This window comes from Rhinolophus ferrumequinum, chromosome X (genome assembly GCF_004115265.2).
Source record: "Rhinolophus ferrumequinum isolate MPI-CBG mRhiFer1 chromosome X, mRhiFer1_v1.p, whole genome shotgun sequence".
In the NCBI taxonomy this organism is placed as follows: domain Eukaryota; kingdom Metazoa; phylum Chordata; class Mammalia; order Chiroptera; family Rhinolophidae; genus Rhinolophus; species Rhinolophus ferrumequinum.
In genome coordinates this window covers 7,155,600-7,171,368 of record NC_046284.1, presented here as the reverse complement: position 1 = coordinate 7,171,368, position 15,769 = coordinate 7,155,600, and the positions used below count along the sequence as shown (strand labels likewise).

The 15,769-nt window shown below is 48.8% G+C and overlaps 1 protein-coding gene across 1 annotated transcript; it reads right to left on the bottom strand.

Moving 5' to 3' along the window:
• PNMA3 (PNMA family member 3) lies at nucleotides 1-3,503 on the bottom strand. The gene is made up of 2 exons (XM_033121244.1): nucleotides 1,252-3,503; nucleotides 1-1,012 (listed from the first exon to the last, which is right to left on the bottom strand). The coding sequence occupies exon 1, from the start codon at nucleotides 3,345-3,347 to the stop codon at nucleotides 1,980-1,982; it is 1,368 nt and encodes a 455-aa protein (XP_032977135.1). The 5' UTR covers nucleotides 3,348-3,503; the 3' UTR covers nucleotides 1-1,012; nucleotides 1,252-1,979.
• Between the last annotated feature and the right edge of the window lie 12,266 nt (nucleotides 3,504-15,769).

Sequence of the window (15,769 nt, the reverse complement as noted above, 5' to 3'; positions counted from 1 at the left end):
CCATAGGTCTCGGGTCCCCTTTTCTTTGGGGTCCCTGATGAGATGCATCAGCTGCCACCCCCCCATAACAAGACCCTCCTGCCACAGTCCCCCATCCTGATGGCCCCACAATGGGCTTTTGCAGGATGATGGACGCTGGCGATGTCCACTCACTGCAGGGCACCCCTCCCCCTCTGGCCCACATGCTGGGTCTGGCCCTGCCCTATGGGCCGGACAGGACAGTCACAGGATGCTGGAAAACACAGCAGGGGACACTCCACCAGGCCGAGGAAACTGAGTCACAAGGAACAACAGGGTGAGACACAGTCCCCCTCTGGCCCCGGTGCAGTTCTTCCCTCCTGAGGTCACAGGTGAGCACTGGCCATGCCCTCATCCGTGTTTCCTGCAGTCTCCTGGGGCTGGGCTCGGGGTCTCCGGGGTGGGGTGGTCAGCGGGGGTAACTGCTCAGACAAGAACACACACATCTCCACAAGAACAAGCAGCGGTTAGCCTAAATCTATGCCGAGAAAGCAGAGATTGAGCTCATGACACTGGATGAGAGTGAGCAGAGCCTTGGCTGGCAGGAAGCTCACAGCACGTGCCAGGGCCCAGAGGTGACTGCCCAGGTCGGCGAGGACACCCACCCGGGGACACACACACCTGGCAGCTCTACACAGGAACTGTGTGTGTGGGGGGGTGATTACTTGACACGAGGGACACTGTGGGGCCTACAGAGAAACAGAGTGAGGGCTTCCCAGCACAGGGAGCAGCCTGCCCCAGGGGACGGGGAATGGGAGGAACCCTCGCGATAGCCCCTAATGTCTCCCAGTGCAGGGTGAGTGACACACGTCTTCAGGTGTCCCTCACCTAGACTGGGACGGGCTGCTCAGGGGTGTTCCCAGGGGTATTCAGGGATACTCAGCTGTCCGAGTTGGCAGGGTTTGGGGCTGGAGCTGGCCTTGGCAGCTGCTGAGTGGTGGTTCGCCAGCCCAGTCCCTGTTCTCTGCATGCCGTCTCCAGGTCTCCAGTGGCTCTGCACAAACAAGCACAACAAACACCTCCCCAACAACTCTCCCTCCGCCACCTCTCGCTCCTCGCCTGCTCGCCTCCTCCTCCTGTCTTCTTCCTCTACCTTCCCTTCATTCTCCTCCTCCATTACTCCTCCTGCTTGGGAACAAAAGTCCCTGCACACCCACTCCCACCAAAACCAGCTGTGGGGTACTAACCCAAGTCCCCACTGACCCCCTTGCCAGGCTGGGCCTAGGCTCTCACCTGGGGCTCTTCTCTGTCCTCGCTCTCCTTGCCCCCATAGCCCATCCAGGCTGCAGGGGGAGGAAACTGCCTGTAGGTTGGCGCTGCGCTCCCAGGACCTTTGGGTCTCCTGGCCTGACTTGCACAGGGGCTCGAGGTGCTGCCTTCCTGGGGCTCCCCTGAAGCGCTGTAAATGATTCCGAGGACGGACTGGACCCTGCGGCCTCCCCTCTGGGTGGGGGACACTACCTCTGTGTGCAGCAGCTCTTCCTCGCCTGCACTGGCTCCTTCTGGCAGGGGCGGCCCTGGGGAAGGCTGCTCCAGGCCCCACGTGGCCTGGCGGCTGGTCGGCATTCTTAGCTCAGAGCACACAGGGTGGGCGTTTGGGGGTGGCCAGATGAAGGGGCTGAGGCCAAAGCCCCCAATTGCACCTCCATCAGCCTCTGCCGTGGTGGGGTCCCTGTCCGTGGCTGGAGCAGCCCATGTACCGGGTGTGGTGGCCCCTTGTTTGTGTTGCTGGTACCTCTTCAGGACCGTGTGCTTGGCCCTCCATGAGCCGAGTTCGGCTTCATGGGTGGAGTCCCTTTGAGCTGGTGGAGGGTGAGGGGGCTTGGCCTGGTCCTGACTGCCCTGCCCTTCTGCCCCACTCAGGTCCTCTGCTGCTTGTGCGGACTGCCCCTTCCCCTTGTTAAAACCTTTCTTCTGCCTGGTAGTAGAAGGGGTGCCTGGTTCTCTTGAGCCTTGGCTTTCTAGGGCTTGGGTTGGCTCTTGTCCCAAGCCCAGCTCCCGTTTCCCGACTTCATTGCAGCCTGTCTCTTCTGCTTTACCAAGAGAAGGTTTGGAGGGTTGCTACACTGTGCCCTGATGTGGCCATCATCTCCACAGCTATAGCAGAAGGTGTGGCGGTTCCGTTTTCCTGAACTTCGAGAGCCAGCCCCGGACACACCCTCCCTGTGGTGTTGGCCTCTGCCTCTCCTGCGCCGGGAACTTTGGGAAGGACTCGCCTGTAGAGTATTGTCAGGGGCAGGGAAAGACACTAGTCTGGCAGGTGGTCTCATGCCTACTCCCAGCGGGTCCAGCTTCTGCCTCTCAGAGCCTAAGGTGGCCTCCCACTCCTCCTCCTCACGCAGGAGCTTCACCAGTGCCAAGAAACCAGGAGGCTTCCTTCGCTGTTTCAGTAGCGTAAGCTTGTCTCGAAGTTTGTCAGTAAGGGTGGCCCCACCTAAAATTTGTTTCAGACGAGCCTGATTCACATTCCTTCGGGGTATCACATTTTTTTCTACGGCTCTTTGCAGCAGGGGTTCTAACCGTAACACAAAGCTAGAGACTTTCTCTCCTGCCTCCTGATAGGCCTTACAAAACTTTACATGGGCGATTTTACGGCTCTCCACAGGTCCAAACACCTGCTGCAGGGCTGCCAGGCACTCCTTCACAGTTATGGCAGCGTTGTGGGCTCGGAGCCCGCTGACCACCTGCAGAGCAGGGCCCCGCAAGCATTCCATCAGCCGCCTCCTTTTTTCCCCCTCAGGCACCTGCCACATCTGTAACATCTCAGTGGTGTGCTCAAGCCAGGTTTCAAAGGCCAACACCCCTGGAATTGACACAGTGTTCCCAGAAAACACTCTTAGTTCTCGGTATAACATTTGTTCTAGCAGACGCTGTACTGCTGCCCCCAGGGTCTGGGCCCAAGTCCAGAAATCTGGTGATATGGCCACTCTGGGAAAGGGACAATTGGTGTCCGATTCGAGGACTCTGTTCATGTCTGACACCGTCCGCCTCTCCTCCTCTAAGAAGCGGTTCAGTCTCTTGAGAAACTCACCATCTGAGTTAGGAGGTTTTACTACCACTTTCCAGGGCCCTCCCTTTCCGGGGATTTCCCTGGGGATCAAAGCATAGTCCATATCTTTGGCAAGCTCCAGGAGAAACGCTTGGGCATTCTCCTCCCTCCTGAACATCCTGCCAATGATCCTATGCGCGCCCAGATGCTTGAGAGCTTCCTGAAGACTCTCCTCAAACTCATCCTCACCACACTCCTCAGGAATCCCCAGGATGAGCATGGACCTCTGGATGTTCAGATGCTCCCCCCTGCACCAGTCCTGCAACAGGCTCAAAGGCATGGCTCCAGTCTTTACGGCATCTAATTTTGGGGGGAATGATCCGTGCGTGATGCACAGAAATCTGGCCCAACTCTCAGGGCGACACGACGGCAGACCCACAGCCTGTGAATATGAACGCGGTGAGAGCAAGGTTATTGCCGAACCCCCCGCCCCCCACAGCTGCCCCTCCTCTTCTGGAGGCAAACCGGCAGCCCAGGCTCCACCCGCGCTCTCCGTAGGCCCACAAGAGCCGCAGCCCCACCCCCACCCCCTGCCCCACACCGCTCACCCTCTACCCCACCCCGGGGCTGCCGCAATCCTGTCGGGGCGGACTGAGGGCGGCCTGATCTCCAGAGGAAAAACTCACCTTCCGAGTCTAGCACCTTCTCCTAGGGCGGGGTCCTTGTTTATCCAGGTCCCAGCAAGAGGGGCGCGCGGCTAAGCGCAGCAACCCCGGGGTCCAGCGCCCGTCTTCTCCAGGCGCTGCTCGCTGCCTCTCGCTCTCCCTCTCTCGGCCCGGCACATGGGCCAGCGCGCCGGCGCCGGCTCGCCACCTCTCTCTGCAGTGCGGCCGCGGGGCGGGGGCGCCGTGGCGTCGGAGCGTGGACCCTCCACGTTGCCTCGGAGACCGCCGGGCTATTGGCGCACACGGGTCACGCGACGGGGTTGTTACCACTGTTGCATGCGCCCCAGGACCTCACGTAACATCACCTGCTCCTCCTGCCCCCGAGGGGGCGCCAGCAGAGGTGGGGATCCTAGGGGTCCAAGAGTCCATGCGCCCATCCGGGACCCAGCCCTGTCCCCCGCCCCTTCCGGAACGTGCCTTTGGGGCGCCAGCGTGGCGAGGGGTCCGCCTCTTGGGGTGCCCTCCAGAGAGCGGCTGGACAGATCTCAGGTGCGCCCACCAGCCCTGCGTTCAGGCCAGGGGTGGGGAGCCTATGGGGCTTCTCTTCCCCTCCCCCTCCTCCTAGGCGAGGAGCACCTCATGTAGACGTGCACCAGGTGCCACTCAGTGGAGTATATGCCACTTGTGTACATGCGCACTCACACCTCACCGGGGCTGCGGGCAGCAGGCCTGGGCCGCGACGGTGCAGGGAGGACCAAAGCACTTCGCTGCCCTGGTACCAATGGCCAGCCACAAAGAGGGTGACCCAATGTCTGGCTTGGCTGGGGCCTTTCCCATTTTGTGGGCTACACGTCCATTGTCTTGAGAAACTGCTTCTCCACTTGGAGCCTAACCCTTTGGGCCTGCCTTTCCTGTGGGTGGTGGTTTGTGGGTGGTATTGTCAGTTGGGTCACAGGCAGCATCGGAAGGAGGGAAGGAGGGAGCGACTGCCCTGAAGACAGGGCCTAGTGGTCTGTGTTGCTTCTGCCTCCTCTGCCAACCACATCCTCGCCTCCTGTGGGCAGGCCTCTCCCCAGCGGCACAAGCTGTCAATTCTGAAGCACCTGAATATAAAACAGCTGGAAATTCCACGTAGCCTTGCCCACCTTACCTTTGGAAAGTCTGTACATCCCCAGAGGCAAATAAACCCCATTGCTGTAGACTTCTGGCTTGGACTATGGTGGTAATATTGGAAGTGGGGAAGAGTAAACGAATTTGAAAAATATTTTAAGGTAGAATCAATAGAATTTTGTTTGGATTAGATAGGGTTTGGGTGTGTTAAGGAAAATGATTAGTGTAACCAGTTAGTATTGGCCATTCACTTTTACCTGACTAAACAGTATTATTTCCTAAAGCAGTGCTTTGTTCCTTTCAGGTAGTCTCTAGACCCGTAACCCAATCAGGCATTGCCCTGGTGGAAGGTTCCCTGCTGGGCCCCAGCCCTCCCATTGCTATGGGCCAGTAGTTGGCTACCGTTCTCAGTAGCTTTCTGCATCCGGCAATGGGACCCAATGCTGTATCATTGCTGAACTCGCAGAAAGCAGGACCTGAGCTTGTCTGGGTGCCCTGCTCTCCCGTGCTTAGCCCAATGCCTGACCCACGGAAAGCACTCAACGCTTTGGAGGGAGTTAACCGTCACAATCCTCATTCGGCCCCCGGCAGTCCGCAGGAGCACCGCGTGCCTGTCCAGTACCCACACGTCTCATTCCCCGCCACGACACACATGGCTGCAGGTCTGTTAGCAGGCAGCTTGGCCACGGGAGCCCCTAGCCAGGTTCTTGCCGCTGACTCCTCGGCTTCTGCCTCCTTGCCCGCCATCCACGGCGGGGCGGCGCTTGCCTAGACCCCGCCTGCACCTGGGCGGTGGTCTACAACTCCTAGCATCATTCGGGAGGGCTCCAGCGCCCGTGTATCCTTGGGGTACAATGGTGGCTAATAGCCCCTCCCGAGGAGTGCACGACCGGGAACCCGAGACCCCGGAAACAAGACCACGGGCCGGGGAGGAGCTTGGGAGGCCGCGGTGGAGGTGGCGGCGGCCGCGGCGTGGGGCGCAAGCGCTATGAGGGCCCGTGGCAGGCTTGGCGTCCTTCCTGAACTGCCATCTAGTGAAGGCTGGAGGTTTGCTGTCGAGTGACTGTGGTTCCTTGCTGTCGACTCCTTGCTGTCGAGTGACTGTGGCTGTGGGTCGGGCCGAGTTGCTATGGTGATGGCCTTGCTTTGGTGCCTGTGATAGCAGGAGGAGGGCTTGCTGGAGGAGATCGGTGAGGCTGGGTGCTGGAGGTAAGCTGGCGCACGGACCAAGCGTGCTTGGCCGGCGCTCTGATGTCCCCACGGGGGTGACCCTTCGCCCCACTGCTTGGAACTTAACGGCTTTGGTGTTGGAGCCCTAATGCACGGAGCGTTTGGTGTGAAGCTCACTCCTCAGATGGGAATAAAGAGAGACCGGGGAGTAAGCAACTCATATAGTGGGGCGGAGAGGCGAGACCCAGAGGCTACAGGGAAGGAGGAGCGGGTCACCTTTCCCTAGTCCGAGGGAGGAGGAAACCGATGCTTGGGCGGAGGACTGCTAGGCTGGGTGGTTGGGGACAAGAAGGCATCCGTTGCCCTGGAGATGTCAAGCCGCCACGTGGTGGTGTACTAGGCAGCATTTCCTGGGGCCAGCACCATCTAATAGAAATATAATGCGAGCTACACGTATGCTTTTCAAATCTTCTAGTAACCACATTTAGGATTCAAAAGAAATGGGTGGAATTAACTTAAATGACATGTTTTATTTAAGCCAACATATCTAAAAGTATTATTTTAACGTGTGATCAATATAAAATGTTATCGATGAGATATCTGGACAGTGTAGCCCCACTGTGTTCTCTTGGCTGCTCCCTTCATGGGCTTGGAAGAGAGGCGGAGCCCCGATGTCACCTGCTGCCTGGTGTAAACCCTGTCTTGCCCAGGTTTCTGCTGCCCAGGCTTTCACTCATTTCTTTCATTCTGGCTTCCACTTAGCAAAGCACTCTCTCATCGCATTTTGAACTCCACTGCCTGTGAAGGACAGGTAATAGTGCCATTTCACAGAGGGGAGTACCCAATCAGTGTGGACATGTTTAGCTTAGGCGTGTGCTTGCTTCAGGCAGGGCCAGAGTCTGCCATGGTTTCTTCCTCCTCCCCAGGCACTACTTTCCCAGGACTCTGCTCTTCCCCCAAAAGGATGACCTAGAAGAGGGCAAGGTGGATGGGCTCCTAGCAATCTGTTCAGAGGTGAGCTGTGATTCCTTTACCTCTCTGACTCTCCAGCTCTTGGAGAGGGAATGCATCATCTTCCCTGGCCTGCACTGGCTGTAATGAGCCTCTAACTCCTCACAGATTGTCCAGCTTGGAAGGAGATGGAACCCATAGGACACCCTTTTGTAACTTTCTCCTCTTCACCCACCCTTTGATCATTCATCACACCTTTGAGACCTGGTCTGTGCCTCAAAGTTCTCTATTATGCCAAGTGTGAGACCCAGTCCTAGGCATCAAGGAACTTAGGGTGTATTGGGGGAGAAAGAGCAGGACAAGACCTGAGTGTGAAATGGAGAAATAACAAGAAACTGTATGATTAACTACTCACATCAGAAGTTTAAACAGAAAGTACAATGGGGAACAAAAGAAGGGAATTTAAGGTGCATTTGAAGACTTAGAAATGATAGGCAGGGCGTTTTTAGGCTATAGGAGAGTAAGACAAAGGCTCAGGGACAGAAATGAACAGTTTTTTCAAGGACAAGTGAGAACAAAGGCTAGAGTAGGTATGTCAGGGCAGAGGTCAAGATTTACATATAAGAATAAACCAAGTAGTATCTACACTCTTTTCAAAATTTTTTGTGTGTGGTAAGACACATACCAGAATTTATCATCTTAACCATTTTTAAGTGTACAGTTCAGTGGCACTTAGTGTACCCACATTGTTGTGCAAGCATCACCACTATCCATCTCCACAACTTTTTCATCTACCCAAAGTGAAACTCTGTCCCCATTAAACACTAACTCCCCACTTTCCCCTTCCTCCGGCCCCTGGTAACCACCATTTGACTATCTCTACGACTTTGCTCTAATAAATGGAATCTATAGTATTTGTCCTTCTGTGTCTGGCTTCTTTCAGTTAGCATAATGTCCTCAAGGTTGGTTTCTATACTCTTAGCGATTGGCTTCACTAGACCTTAATTGTGTAGGCATTGGAAAGAAGGGGAAAGTTTAGGATGAAGATTGTTCTGTCACAGGTAGTGTTTCAGGACAAGCATATAGGGTGTGTGAAAAAGGGAAGACCCAAAGTGTCCTGATATATTTTTTTTTAAACTTGGAAGGCTGGCAAAATTACGGTCCTTTGTATTACTTAGTAAGAAACTATTAGTGGACCTCAGGAAATCCTCCAAATATCTGTTGTTTTACACAGAGGAAGGGTTTTAAAGATCGAATTTACTGCACCTTGCCAATGTGTAAAAGAAAGGGGGAAAAAAAGCCCCCATTTTTTCCTGGTCAGTTAACTCAGGTAGTGACTCATGGATTCCTGGAGAGTTTCCCATCGCCCAGTGAAGGGGCATAGCCTGGTCAGGCATGTTCAGAGATCCAAAGGAAATGGTTTGTTTGTCTTTGGTGCCAGCTAGTTGTTTTCACTGGATGCAGGAAAACAAGCAGAAGAGTTTAGTCTTTTACTGTTGTATTAGCCACAATAAAGAAGGTGTTTATTTCCTGTGATTTTTAGGTCAATTTTCAAAGTAACAAACATTAAAAAAGTTCACATTGCATATAAATGCAGATCTACAAATCTAATAATATCAGTACAACTCTTCAAGACCAGGGAAGTGGATTTAGAGCAGAAAGTAAATTAGTAGATTTCAATTTTTGTTTTTCTCCATTTCTTGTGTTGTCTATATGAATTGGCACAAGGCTTTCAGAAACTTTGAAATGTAAATAAGACTATTGGTTCCCATAACTTAGGCTCATTTTTAAAAACATATACCATCCTTTAATTTTTAGAAGGGGATAATATGATGGGAACTGAATAAACTAATTTTGATCGTGGCTATATAAAAAAAGAAATTAGAACATGGACTTACATGAATAAGGCAGGTTTGGTTTTTAAAAATTATTTCTTTATAAAAGCAATAGAAACCTTCATGTCAAAATTTTAGAAATCCAGTGTTTAAATTTTCCGTGTTTATTTGTATTGCTTGCAGATTTAATCATGTGTTAGTTTTTCTTTGGAATAAATCTATTGTTTAATTTAATATCTATAATTTAGTTGATAATTATGTTTGACTACAAGTGGCAGCAGAAAAAGTCTTTTAATTTGAAAATCTCTATTAGAAATATTCATATATTCCTTGATTACATCTTTGCTTTTAGTGTCCTAGCAAATTTATGCTTTCCTAAAGAAATTGCTTTCTTATTGAGATACTGTGTTTATTTTTATTTCATCTATTTGTTTTCTTTCCTTTTCTATTAAATTTAGGAAAAGGACAACTAAATAGGTGGTGTACTTGTGTTGGCATCTAGAATAGAATGAAGAATTTTTTTCTCAGTCAATAATTTTTGTGTCTTGAGGGAATCTTACATTTATTGCCTGAATGTATCTTCTTAAGCTTTTCTTTTATAGTTTAGTAGCTAAATTATTATAAGATAATTAAACTTGTACATGTGTTACTTCCTAAAGTGTAGTTTGTTTGAAGATAACTTTTTAAATTCTTTTTGGACTTCTTCGAAGCTTAGAAGACTGTAGATCTTTTGACTACGTTATGGTCTTTTAAAACGTATTTTTGATTTTTCTAATGAGGCTGATCTTTTATTTGACAGTTTTTTTATAGGATTTCTTTTGAAAAGATATTTAGGGAAATATATACTGAAAACATAAATTTTCTCAAGAATCACTTAGCAGTTATAATTTAGTGCTCTTCTAACTTTTTTTTAGAATTATAGTTGACATACAATTGTATATTAGTTTCAGGTGTAGAACATAGTGATTAGACATTTATGTAACTTACAAAGTGATCCCCCCCGATGAGTCTAGTACCCACATGGCACCGTACATAGTTATTACAATACTATTGACTATATTCCCTATGCCGTACTTTACAGCCCTGTGACTGCTTTTATAACTGGCAATTTGCACATCTTAATCCTTTCTCCCTTTTCACCCATCCCCCCAACCCCCTCCCACTCCCATCTGGTAACCATCAAAAGGTTCTCTGTATCTATGAACTTGTTTCTGTTTTGTTCGTTTATTTTGTTCTTTAGATTCCACATATAAGTGAAATTATACAGCATTTGTCTTTCTCTGTATGGCTTCCTTTTGGCATTTTATGGGCTAGTCAGAGCATAAACTTCTTTCGTCTTTATTCTCCCATTATAAAATTGTATTGTTGATTGCATTTGGAAGGTGATGTGAAATTCAGCAGTGTGGTGTAAACATGTTAGTGAGTGTCAACCTCGCACACCAGCCTTTGTCTTTCCTCTTGGGGACTGGTTTGTTCAGTTTTCCTCATTGGCTTTTGGGGGTGCAGGGACTGAGAGCTGCTCTGTTTGCCTGTGGAGTACTGGGCTTGCCAAACCCTGGCCTATTTTGCTCACCTGCCCTGTCAGCCCCTGTAGAAATGCCTGGGACTCAACAGTGCAGCCTCTGACAAAGCGAGCTCCTTTAGAAGTTCCACTTTGACAACTCTCTTTCCTCTTTGAACACCAACATCCAAAATCTCTCCTGCTCTGTTGGTGGGGGCATCAACCCTGCAGTAGCTCAGCCATCTGAGCCAAGATCGCTGTCTTCTGGCTGCTCCTTAAGGAACGGTCCATATATTTTCATTGTCTTATTTGTAAAAATTGCTTACAGAGTTTAATGATTGGTTTTTGTTATTTCAAGATCTGATCGAGATGATCGGCAGGCATCAGACCTGGAGCAGAAGACACCTTGAACACTGTTGGACCACTTCCCGTCCATCTTCTCTTCCTACAACACTGCCAACTTCAGCCCTCCCTGAGGAGGCTCAGGGTAAGTAGGAGTGGTTTAGTTTTGGGGGGAGTCTGTGATATCCACAGATTTGCCCTCACACTTCTTCCAGGAGGGTGAGTGTTAGCTGGACCCCGCTTAGAGGGACATAGGTAAGGATGGGATGCTGGCGAAGTACCAGACCCTGCTCTCCCTGGGTAAGGACAGCATTCCTTCCCATGGACCCTCTGAACTTGGGCTGGAGAAGCAGGGGTCAATTTGTGTTTCTGTTTCTCTTTCCAGTTGAAAGCCTAGTGGTAAATGGAGCTCTTGATAAACTTACGTACGCTGCTTTAGAGGCTTTGGTCTCTGTGTCCTCTGATCTTCTAGGCCAGGAGTTTGCCTGTCAGGATCCACTGGAGATGACTCGAGATTCCCGTTCTGCCTGGGAGGACAAAATCAGTTGTTCCTTGCAGCTGACAGAGTTTCCCACCCCTGCTCCTAAGCCCATACCCCTTCCTTTCCTCCAGCCAGTCTTGGAAATCACGTGGAAATATTCTTGGTACCATTCTGTGGAGTCTCCTAGAATACCCTCTTCCCCTGAAGGCCAAGTGATTGGAATGGAACTCTGGGACGACATTGTGTCCCCAGCACATATAGCTAAGTCCCCTTTCTTTTTCAAAAACCAGAGATTCCAATTTCCAAACCAGACGTGATCTCCCACTTAGAGCTAGCAGAGGAACCATGGATGCTGAAAAGAGAAGTACCACGAGGCTCCTGTCCAGGTGAGTGAGTGAAAGTGAGATAAGCCAATGTCCTTCTGGTCAGCAAAGGAGTGCATGGCCTCTTTCAATTTCTGGTAGTGAGAGCAGTTTTCTATTTATTTCATATCCCGCATGGGAGGTATTCATACCTGATCCATTCATAGAAAGTGGGACTTGACCCATTTGGAGGCCCTGGACTGAACTGAGGTTTGCAATTTCAGTTCTGAGGAGAAAGATGAACGTTTTAAGAACTCTAAATGTTGTGTGGGCTTTTTGTTGGTCTCTGGTGCATACCCACATTCAGCGTTTATATTTTTGTGAGATATTCCAATTGCATTCTCCTTCACAGGACAGTTACATTCCAGTCCAAAGAATAGCATGTTTAATAATGGCAGCTTAACCTCAAAGAAAAAGGCAGGAGGAGGGTGACACAGGAAACTATTTGTTGTGTTTGTATTTTTTTTTAAAACATGCATTGATTCCTTCCCAAAAGGCACCTGGAATAGTCAGGTAGGTCAAGTCAGGGGGACCCTCCTCACTTTTCCCTTCTTATTCCCTTGCCTTAGGGCTCCCCCTTGTACTCTGGTGTCACTGCTCCACCTTGGATCCCAGATGCCTCACAGGGGGCCCGAGCACCCCAGCTGCTGATCCCTCCAAGTCTGTGAGGCTCCGTCCCCAGGAACCATCCAGACTCAGGCTTTTAGTTTCCTGCATCCATGTCGACTGGACTGGACGCATTAGCGGCCCATACTTTTTGCTGCTGTGTCTTTCAAAGTGATAATTTTGTAAACTAAGCCGTGGGGAAGGGAAAGGATTAAGGAGACACTATAAAATGGCTGTTTGTGCATTTGAACAGTAGTTCAGTGCCTTAGGAGGGAATTTCCCAGCCCCCAGTGGAGAATAGCTCCCGGTTGGGGGATGGGGTGAGGGAGGCCTTTGTAAACAGTGCCTCAGGATCTAGGTCTATGCTGACGGGGAATGTGGGTCAGGCCTCACTCTCATCAAGAGCCTCAAGTTTGGATCCTCGATGTTTTCCCCAAAGAACCATCCCCCAAATAATCTCATGCTGTGGATGAAAAAAAGGGGTCCTATGGAAAGTATCCTCACTGAGTGATCCGATCATAAACTCCTAACTTGGAAGGTCATGGTGGTTAGTCATGCCCCAGGCATCTAATTTTTTTTTTTTTTTTAGTAAATACTAAAATCTTTGCCTTAAGCCAGCCCTGTCCATTGTTTCTGTGAATCTACCGTGTTTCCCCAAAAATAAAACTTAACTGGAAAATAAGCCCTAGCATGATTTTTAAGGATGACATCCCCTGAACGTAAGCCCTAATGCATCTTTTGGAGCAAAAATTAATATAAGACCCAATCTTATTTTCAGGGAAACATGATAAGTTAACATGCCTTTGAAATAAGTCGTAACCACCCTCAAGAGAGCGCAGAATCATAACTATCCTGTAATCTAACCCCCGCCCCCGTTTTCTCCCACCTCCATGTAAGCTTCCTTAAATTCCCTCCTTAATTTCCAATGCATAAGAGAAGCAGCAAAATTGTTATTTTTGGGAGCACTTGAGATCTTGCTCCCCAGTGTATGTCATCAGTTTGGCTCAAATAAACTCATAAAAATTAAAAGAAAGAGAGATATTCATTCATTCAACAAATAGATTTTTTACCCAATCAGATTTGCTTTATTACAAAGACAATATGTGCTCATTTTAGAAATTAAAAAAATATAGAGCAAGACATAAAGAAGAAAACACAAATGTCTTGAAATCCTGCATCCTGAAGGCAACCACTATCAACCATTGTATGAGCATTCTTCCAAGCAGGTCTTGGCACAATTACACGTGAGCTTATGGAGGCTTTCAGGTACATGCTGTGACCCTTTACCTGCTATTTTGCTCTCAGTAGTGTGTTGTGACAGCTTTCTATTTTACTGAATATATACCGTATTTGTTGATCACACCTCATAGGTGTAGACAAGTATTCATCCTCTTTAACGGCTGCGTAGCATTCTTCTTTATCAACACATCATAATCTATTTAACTCAATACACTACTGATAGCTACTTAGGTTGGTTCCAGGTTTTCATCATTCTAAGCAACACCAAAATTCAACAACCTTATACTACATCTTTGTAAACTTGTCAGTCTATCTTCTACGCATAAATTCCTCGGGGTGGGATCGTGGGGCAGGTGGTGAAATGCAACACCTCTAAAATGCATTATTTCCTTTCAACTCACAACACTCTTGGGTCGTTTTTAACTAAATGCAAACTAAAGTTGAATTGGTCTTAAAAACTTGACATTTTCTAAACAGTTCCGCAGGCCTGTGAGGAAGATTGATGACACTGGGGTGGGGGGTTCCCTTTAATGTCTTCATTTTCACCCGAGGCTGTAAAAATGTATCATTTCTACTTCTTTTGGGCCTCCCTAACCCACTGAAGGTTTCCTCCATTTCAGAATGGAGCCCCTTACCATTCACTGTTTGTATTCGGATCAGTGTGCAGGGAATGGGAACAAAGAATAACAAGAGCAGACACTCATCTAGCATTTGCACTGTGCCAGGTGTGCAGACTTATATGTGCTTTTCAAATATAGCTCAGTTCATCTTCCCAAAAGCCTTAGGTGGCAGATACCATCGTCTTCACTCTGTTGGTGATGAAACTGAGGCCCTGAGAGAGGGATTTGTGCAAGTTCCCACAGCAAGTATGTGGTTGAGCCAGGAGTGGAACCTGCGCGGTTTGGCTCCAGAGGCTCATAGGTGCATCTGAGCCAACCTGCCTTCCCTGCCAGTTCACACAGGTGATAGACACAGGTGTGCCAGTGTTCTAGCTAGTCAGCTTCTGTAAGCAGCCAGTGGTACCCCTCCTCCCCCACCATCTCAGTTAAATTAAGCTGTGGCATTTATTCTTGTATGTGAATGAACCTTCCAGGGTTGATGCATAATTCCCATTTCCACATTTCTTTACCCTTCTCATTGTTCAAGGCTAACATCAGGGCTCCCTATTGAAGGCAAAAGGAAATTTTGTATAGGAGCCGGATTTTTTGGTGCCATCCTAAGCTTTAGGGCTGCAGGACCCTGGGATTTTCCCCTTCTAGTTTGTAAATAGTGTCTCTTGTTGGCTGGTTTGTTTTAATCATAAAAGTATCATGTGTTGATTGCAGGAAAAAAATTTAAAAGTCAGGAAAGTATAAAGAAGCAAATAAAATCACTTATTAGAGAAAAGTCCTATTAATGTTTTGGTATATTTCCTTCCGTTGTTTTTGTGCTCACATGTAAGTATGTATGTATATGTAGTTATACATTATACCTATAAACAGATTCCAGTCATGCACTTGGATATCAAGGCACTTGATTTATGTTATGAATTGCTAACCAAAAAGCTATCCAGTTTACATTCTTGTAGCAGTGTACGAGAATGCACGTCTCCCACACCCTCCCACCATGTACTGTTGTTTTTAAAAATCCCTATAAATTTGAAAAGGGGGAAACAGTTTTAATTTTGACATTTTTTCCGGTGTTTATTGGCTATTTCTTGTTTTACCTCCCGGTGCCCTTTTAATGACGGGGGCCCTAGAGGACCATAGGTCTTTTAGCTGGACACCCAGCCTCCCCTACGCCTTCTGGTTTCCTCTTTGAAGCATGCCCCTCTACTTGCACTCTGGAGCCCATGCTTAATTCCTTCTCAGCCTCTTGTCCCCATAATTATTCTGTCTTCTCTCAGTTCCTCAATTTCATCTCTTCCTCCTGAAGTCATGCCTGCTCTGCGTCCCATCCGAATCAGAACTTCATGCTCACTCCTGTTTCTTCTTCTACCTAATGTGAAGTGTGTCTCCTGAATTTGAGAAATTCCTCCAATGTGAACTTAGCATGTGATCCCACCCCTGAGGGAGGTCCCCATTGGCCAGCCCTCACCCTTGTTCTCTAGTGCTACTCTGCCTTGTTGGATCGTGCAGATTTGCTTGAAAACTCTCATTTTTTTTCACGTCATGCTATACTCCCTTTAACGTTGCCTACTTCTGGGCCGCTTCCAAGCGCTACTTGGTTCTTTTCCCTTCATTGGCTGTGCCTGTCACACAGCCATTACTCATTTGTTTTACTTTAGGAGACATGTAAGCCTCTTAGTGTTTGCCTTGTAATAATCGAATGTTGTCAACAGTCGGGTAACTTGCACAGTAAATACTGAGAGCCGTGGCCCTCAGGGTTGTATGTGGGGGAGAGGGAGTTCCTATGTCCTTGCTGAGGTTATGTTTCCTTGACAAAATATGCTACAAAACTGAACTCTACTCATTAAAGCAAGTTGGAACTTAGGTAGTAACACGATGCAAACTTAGGTTAT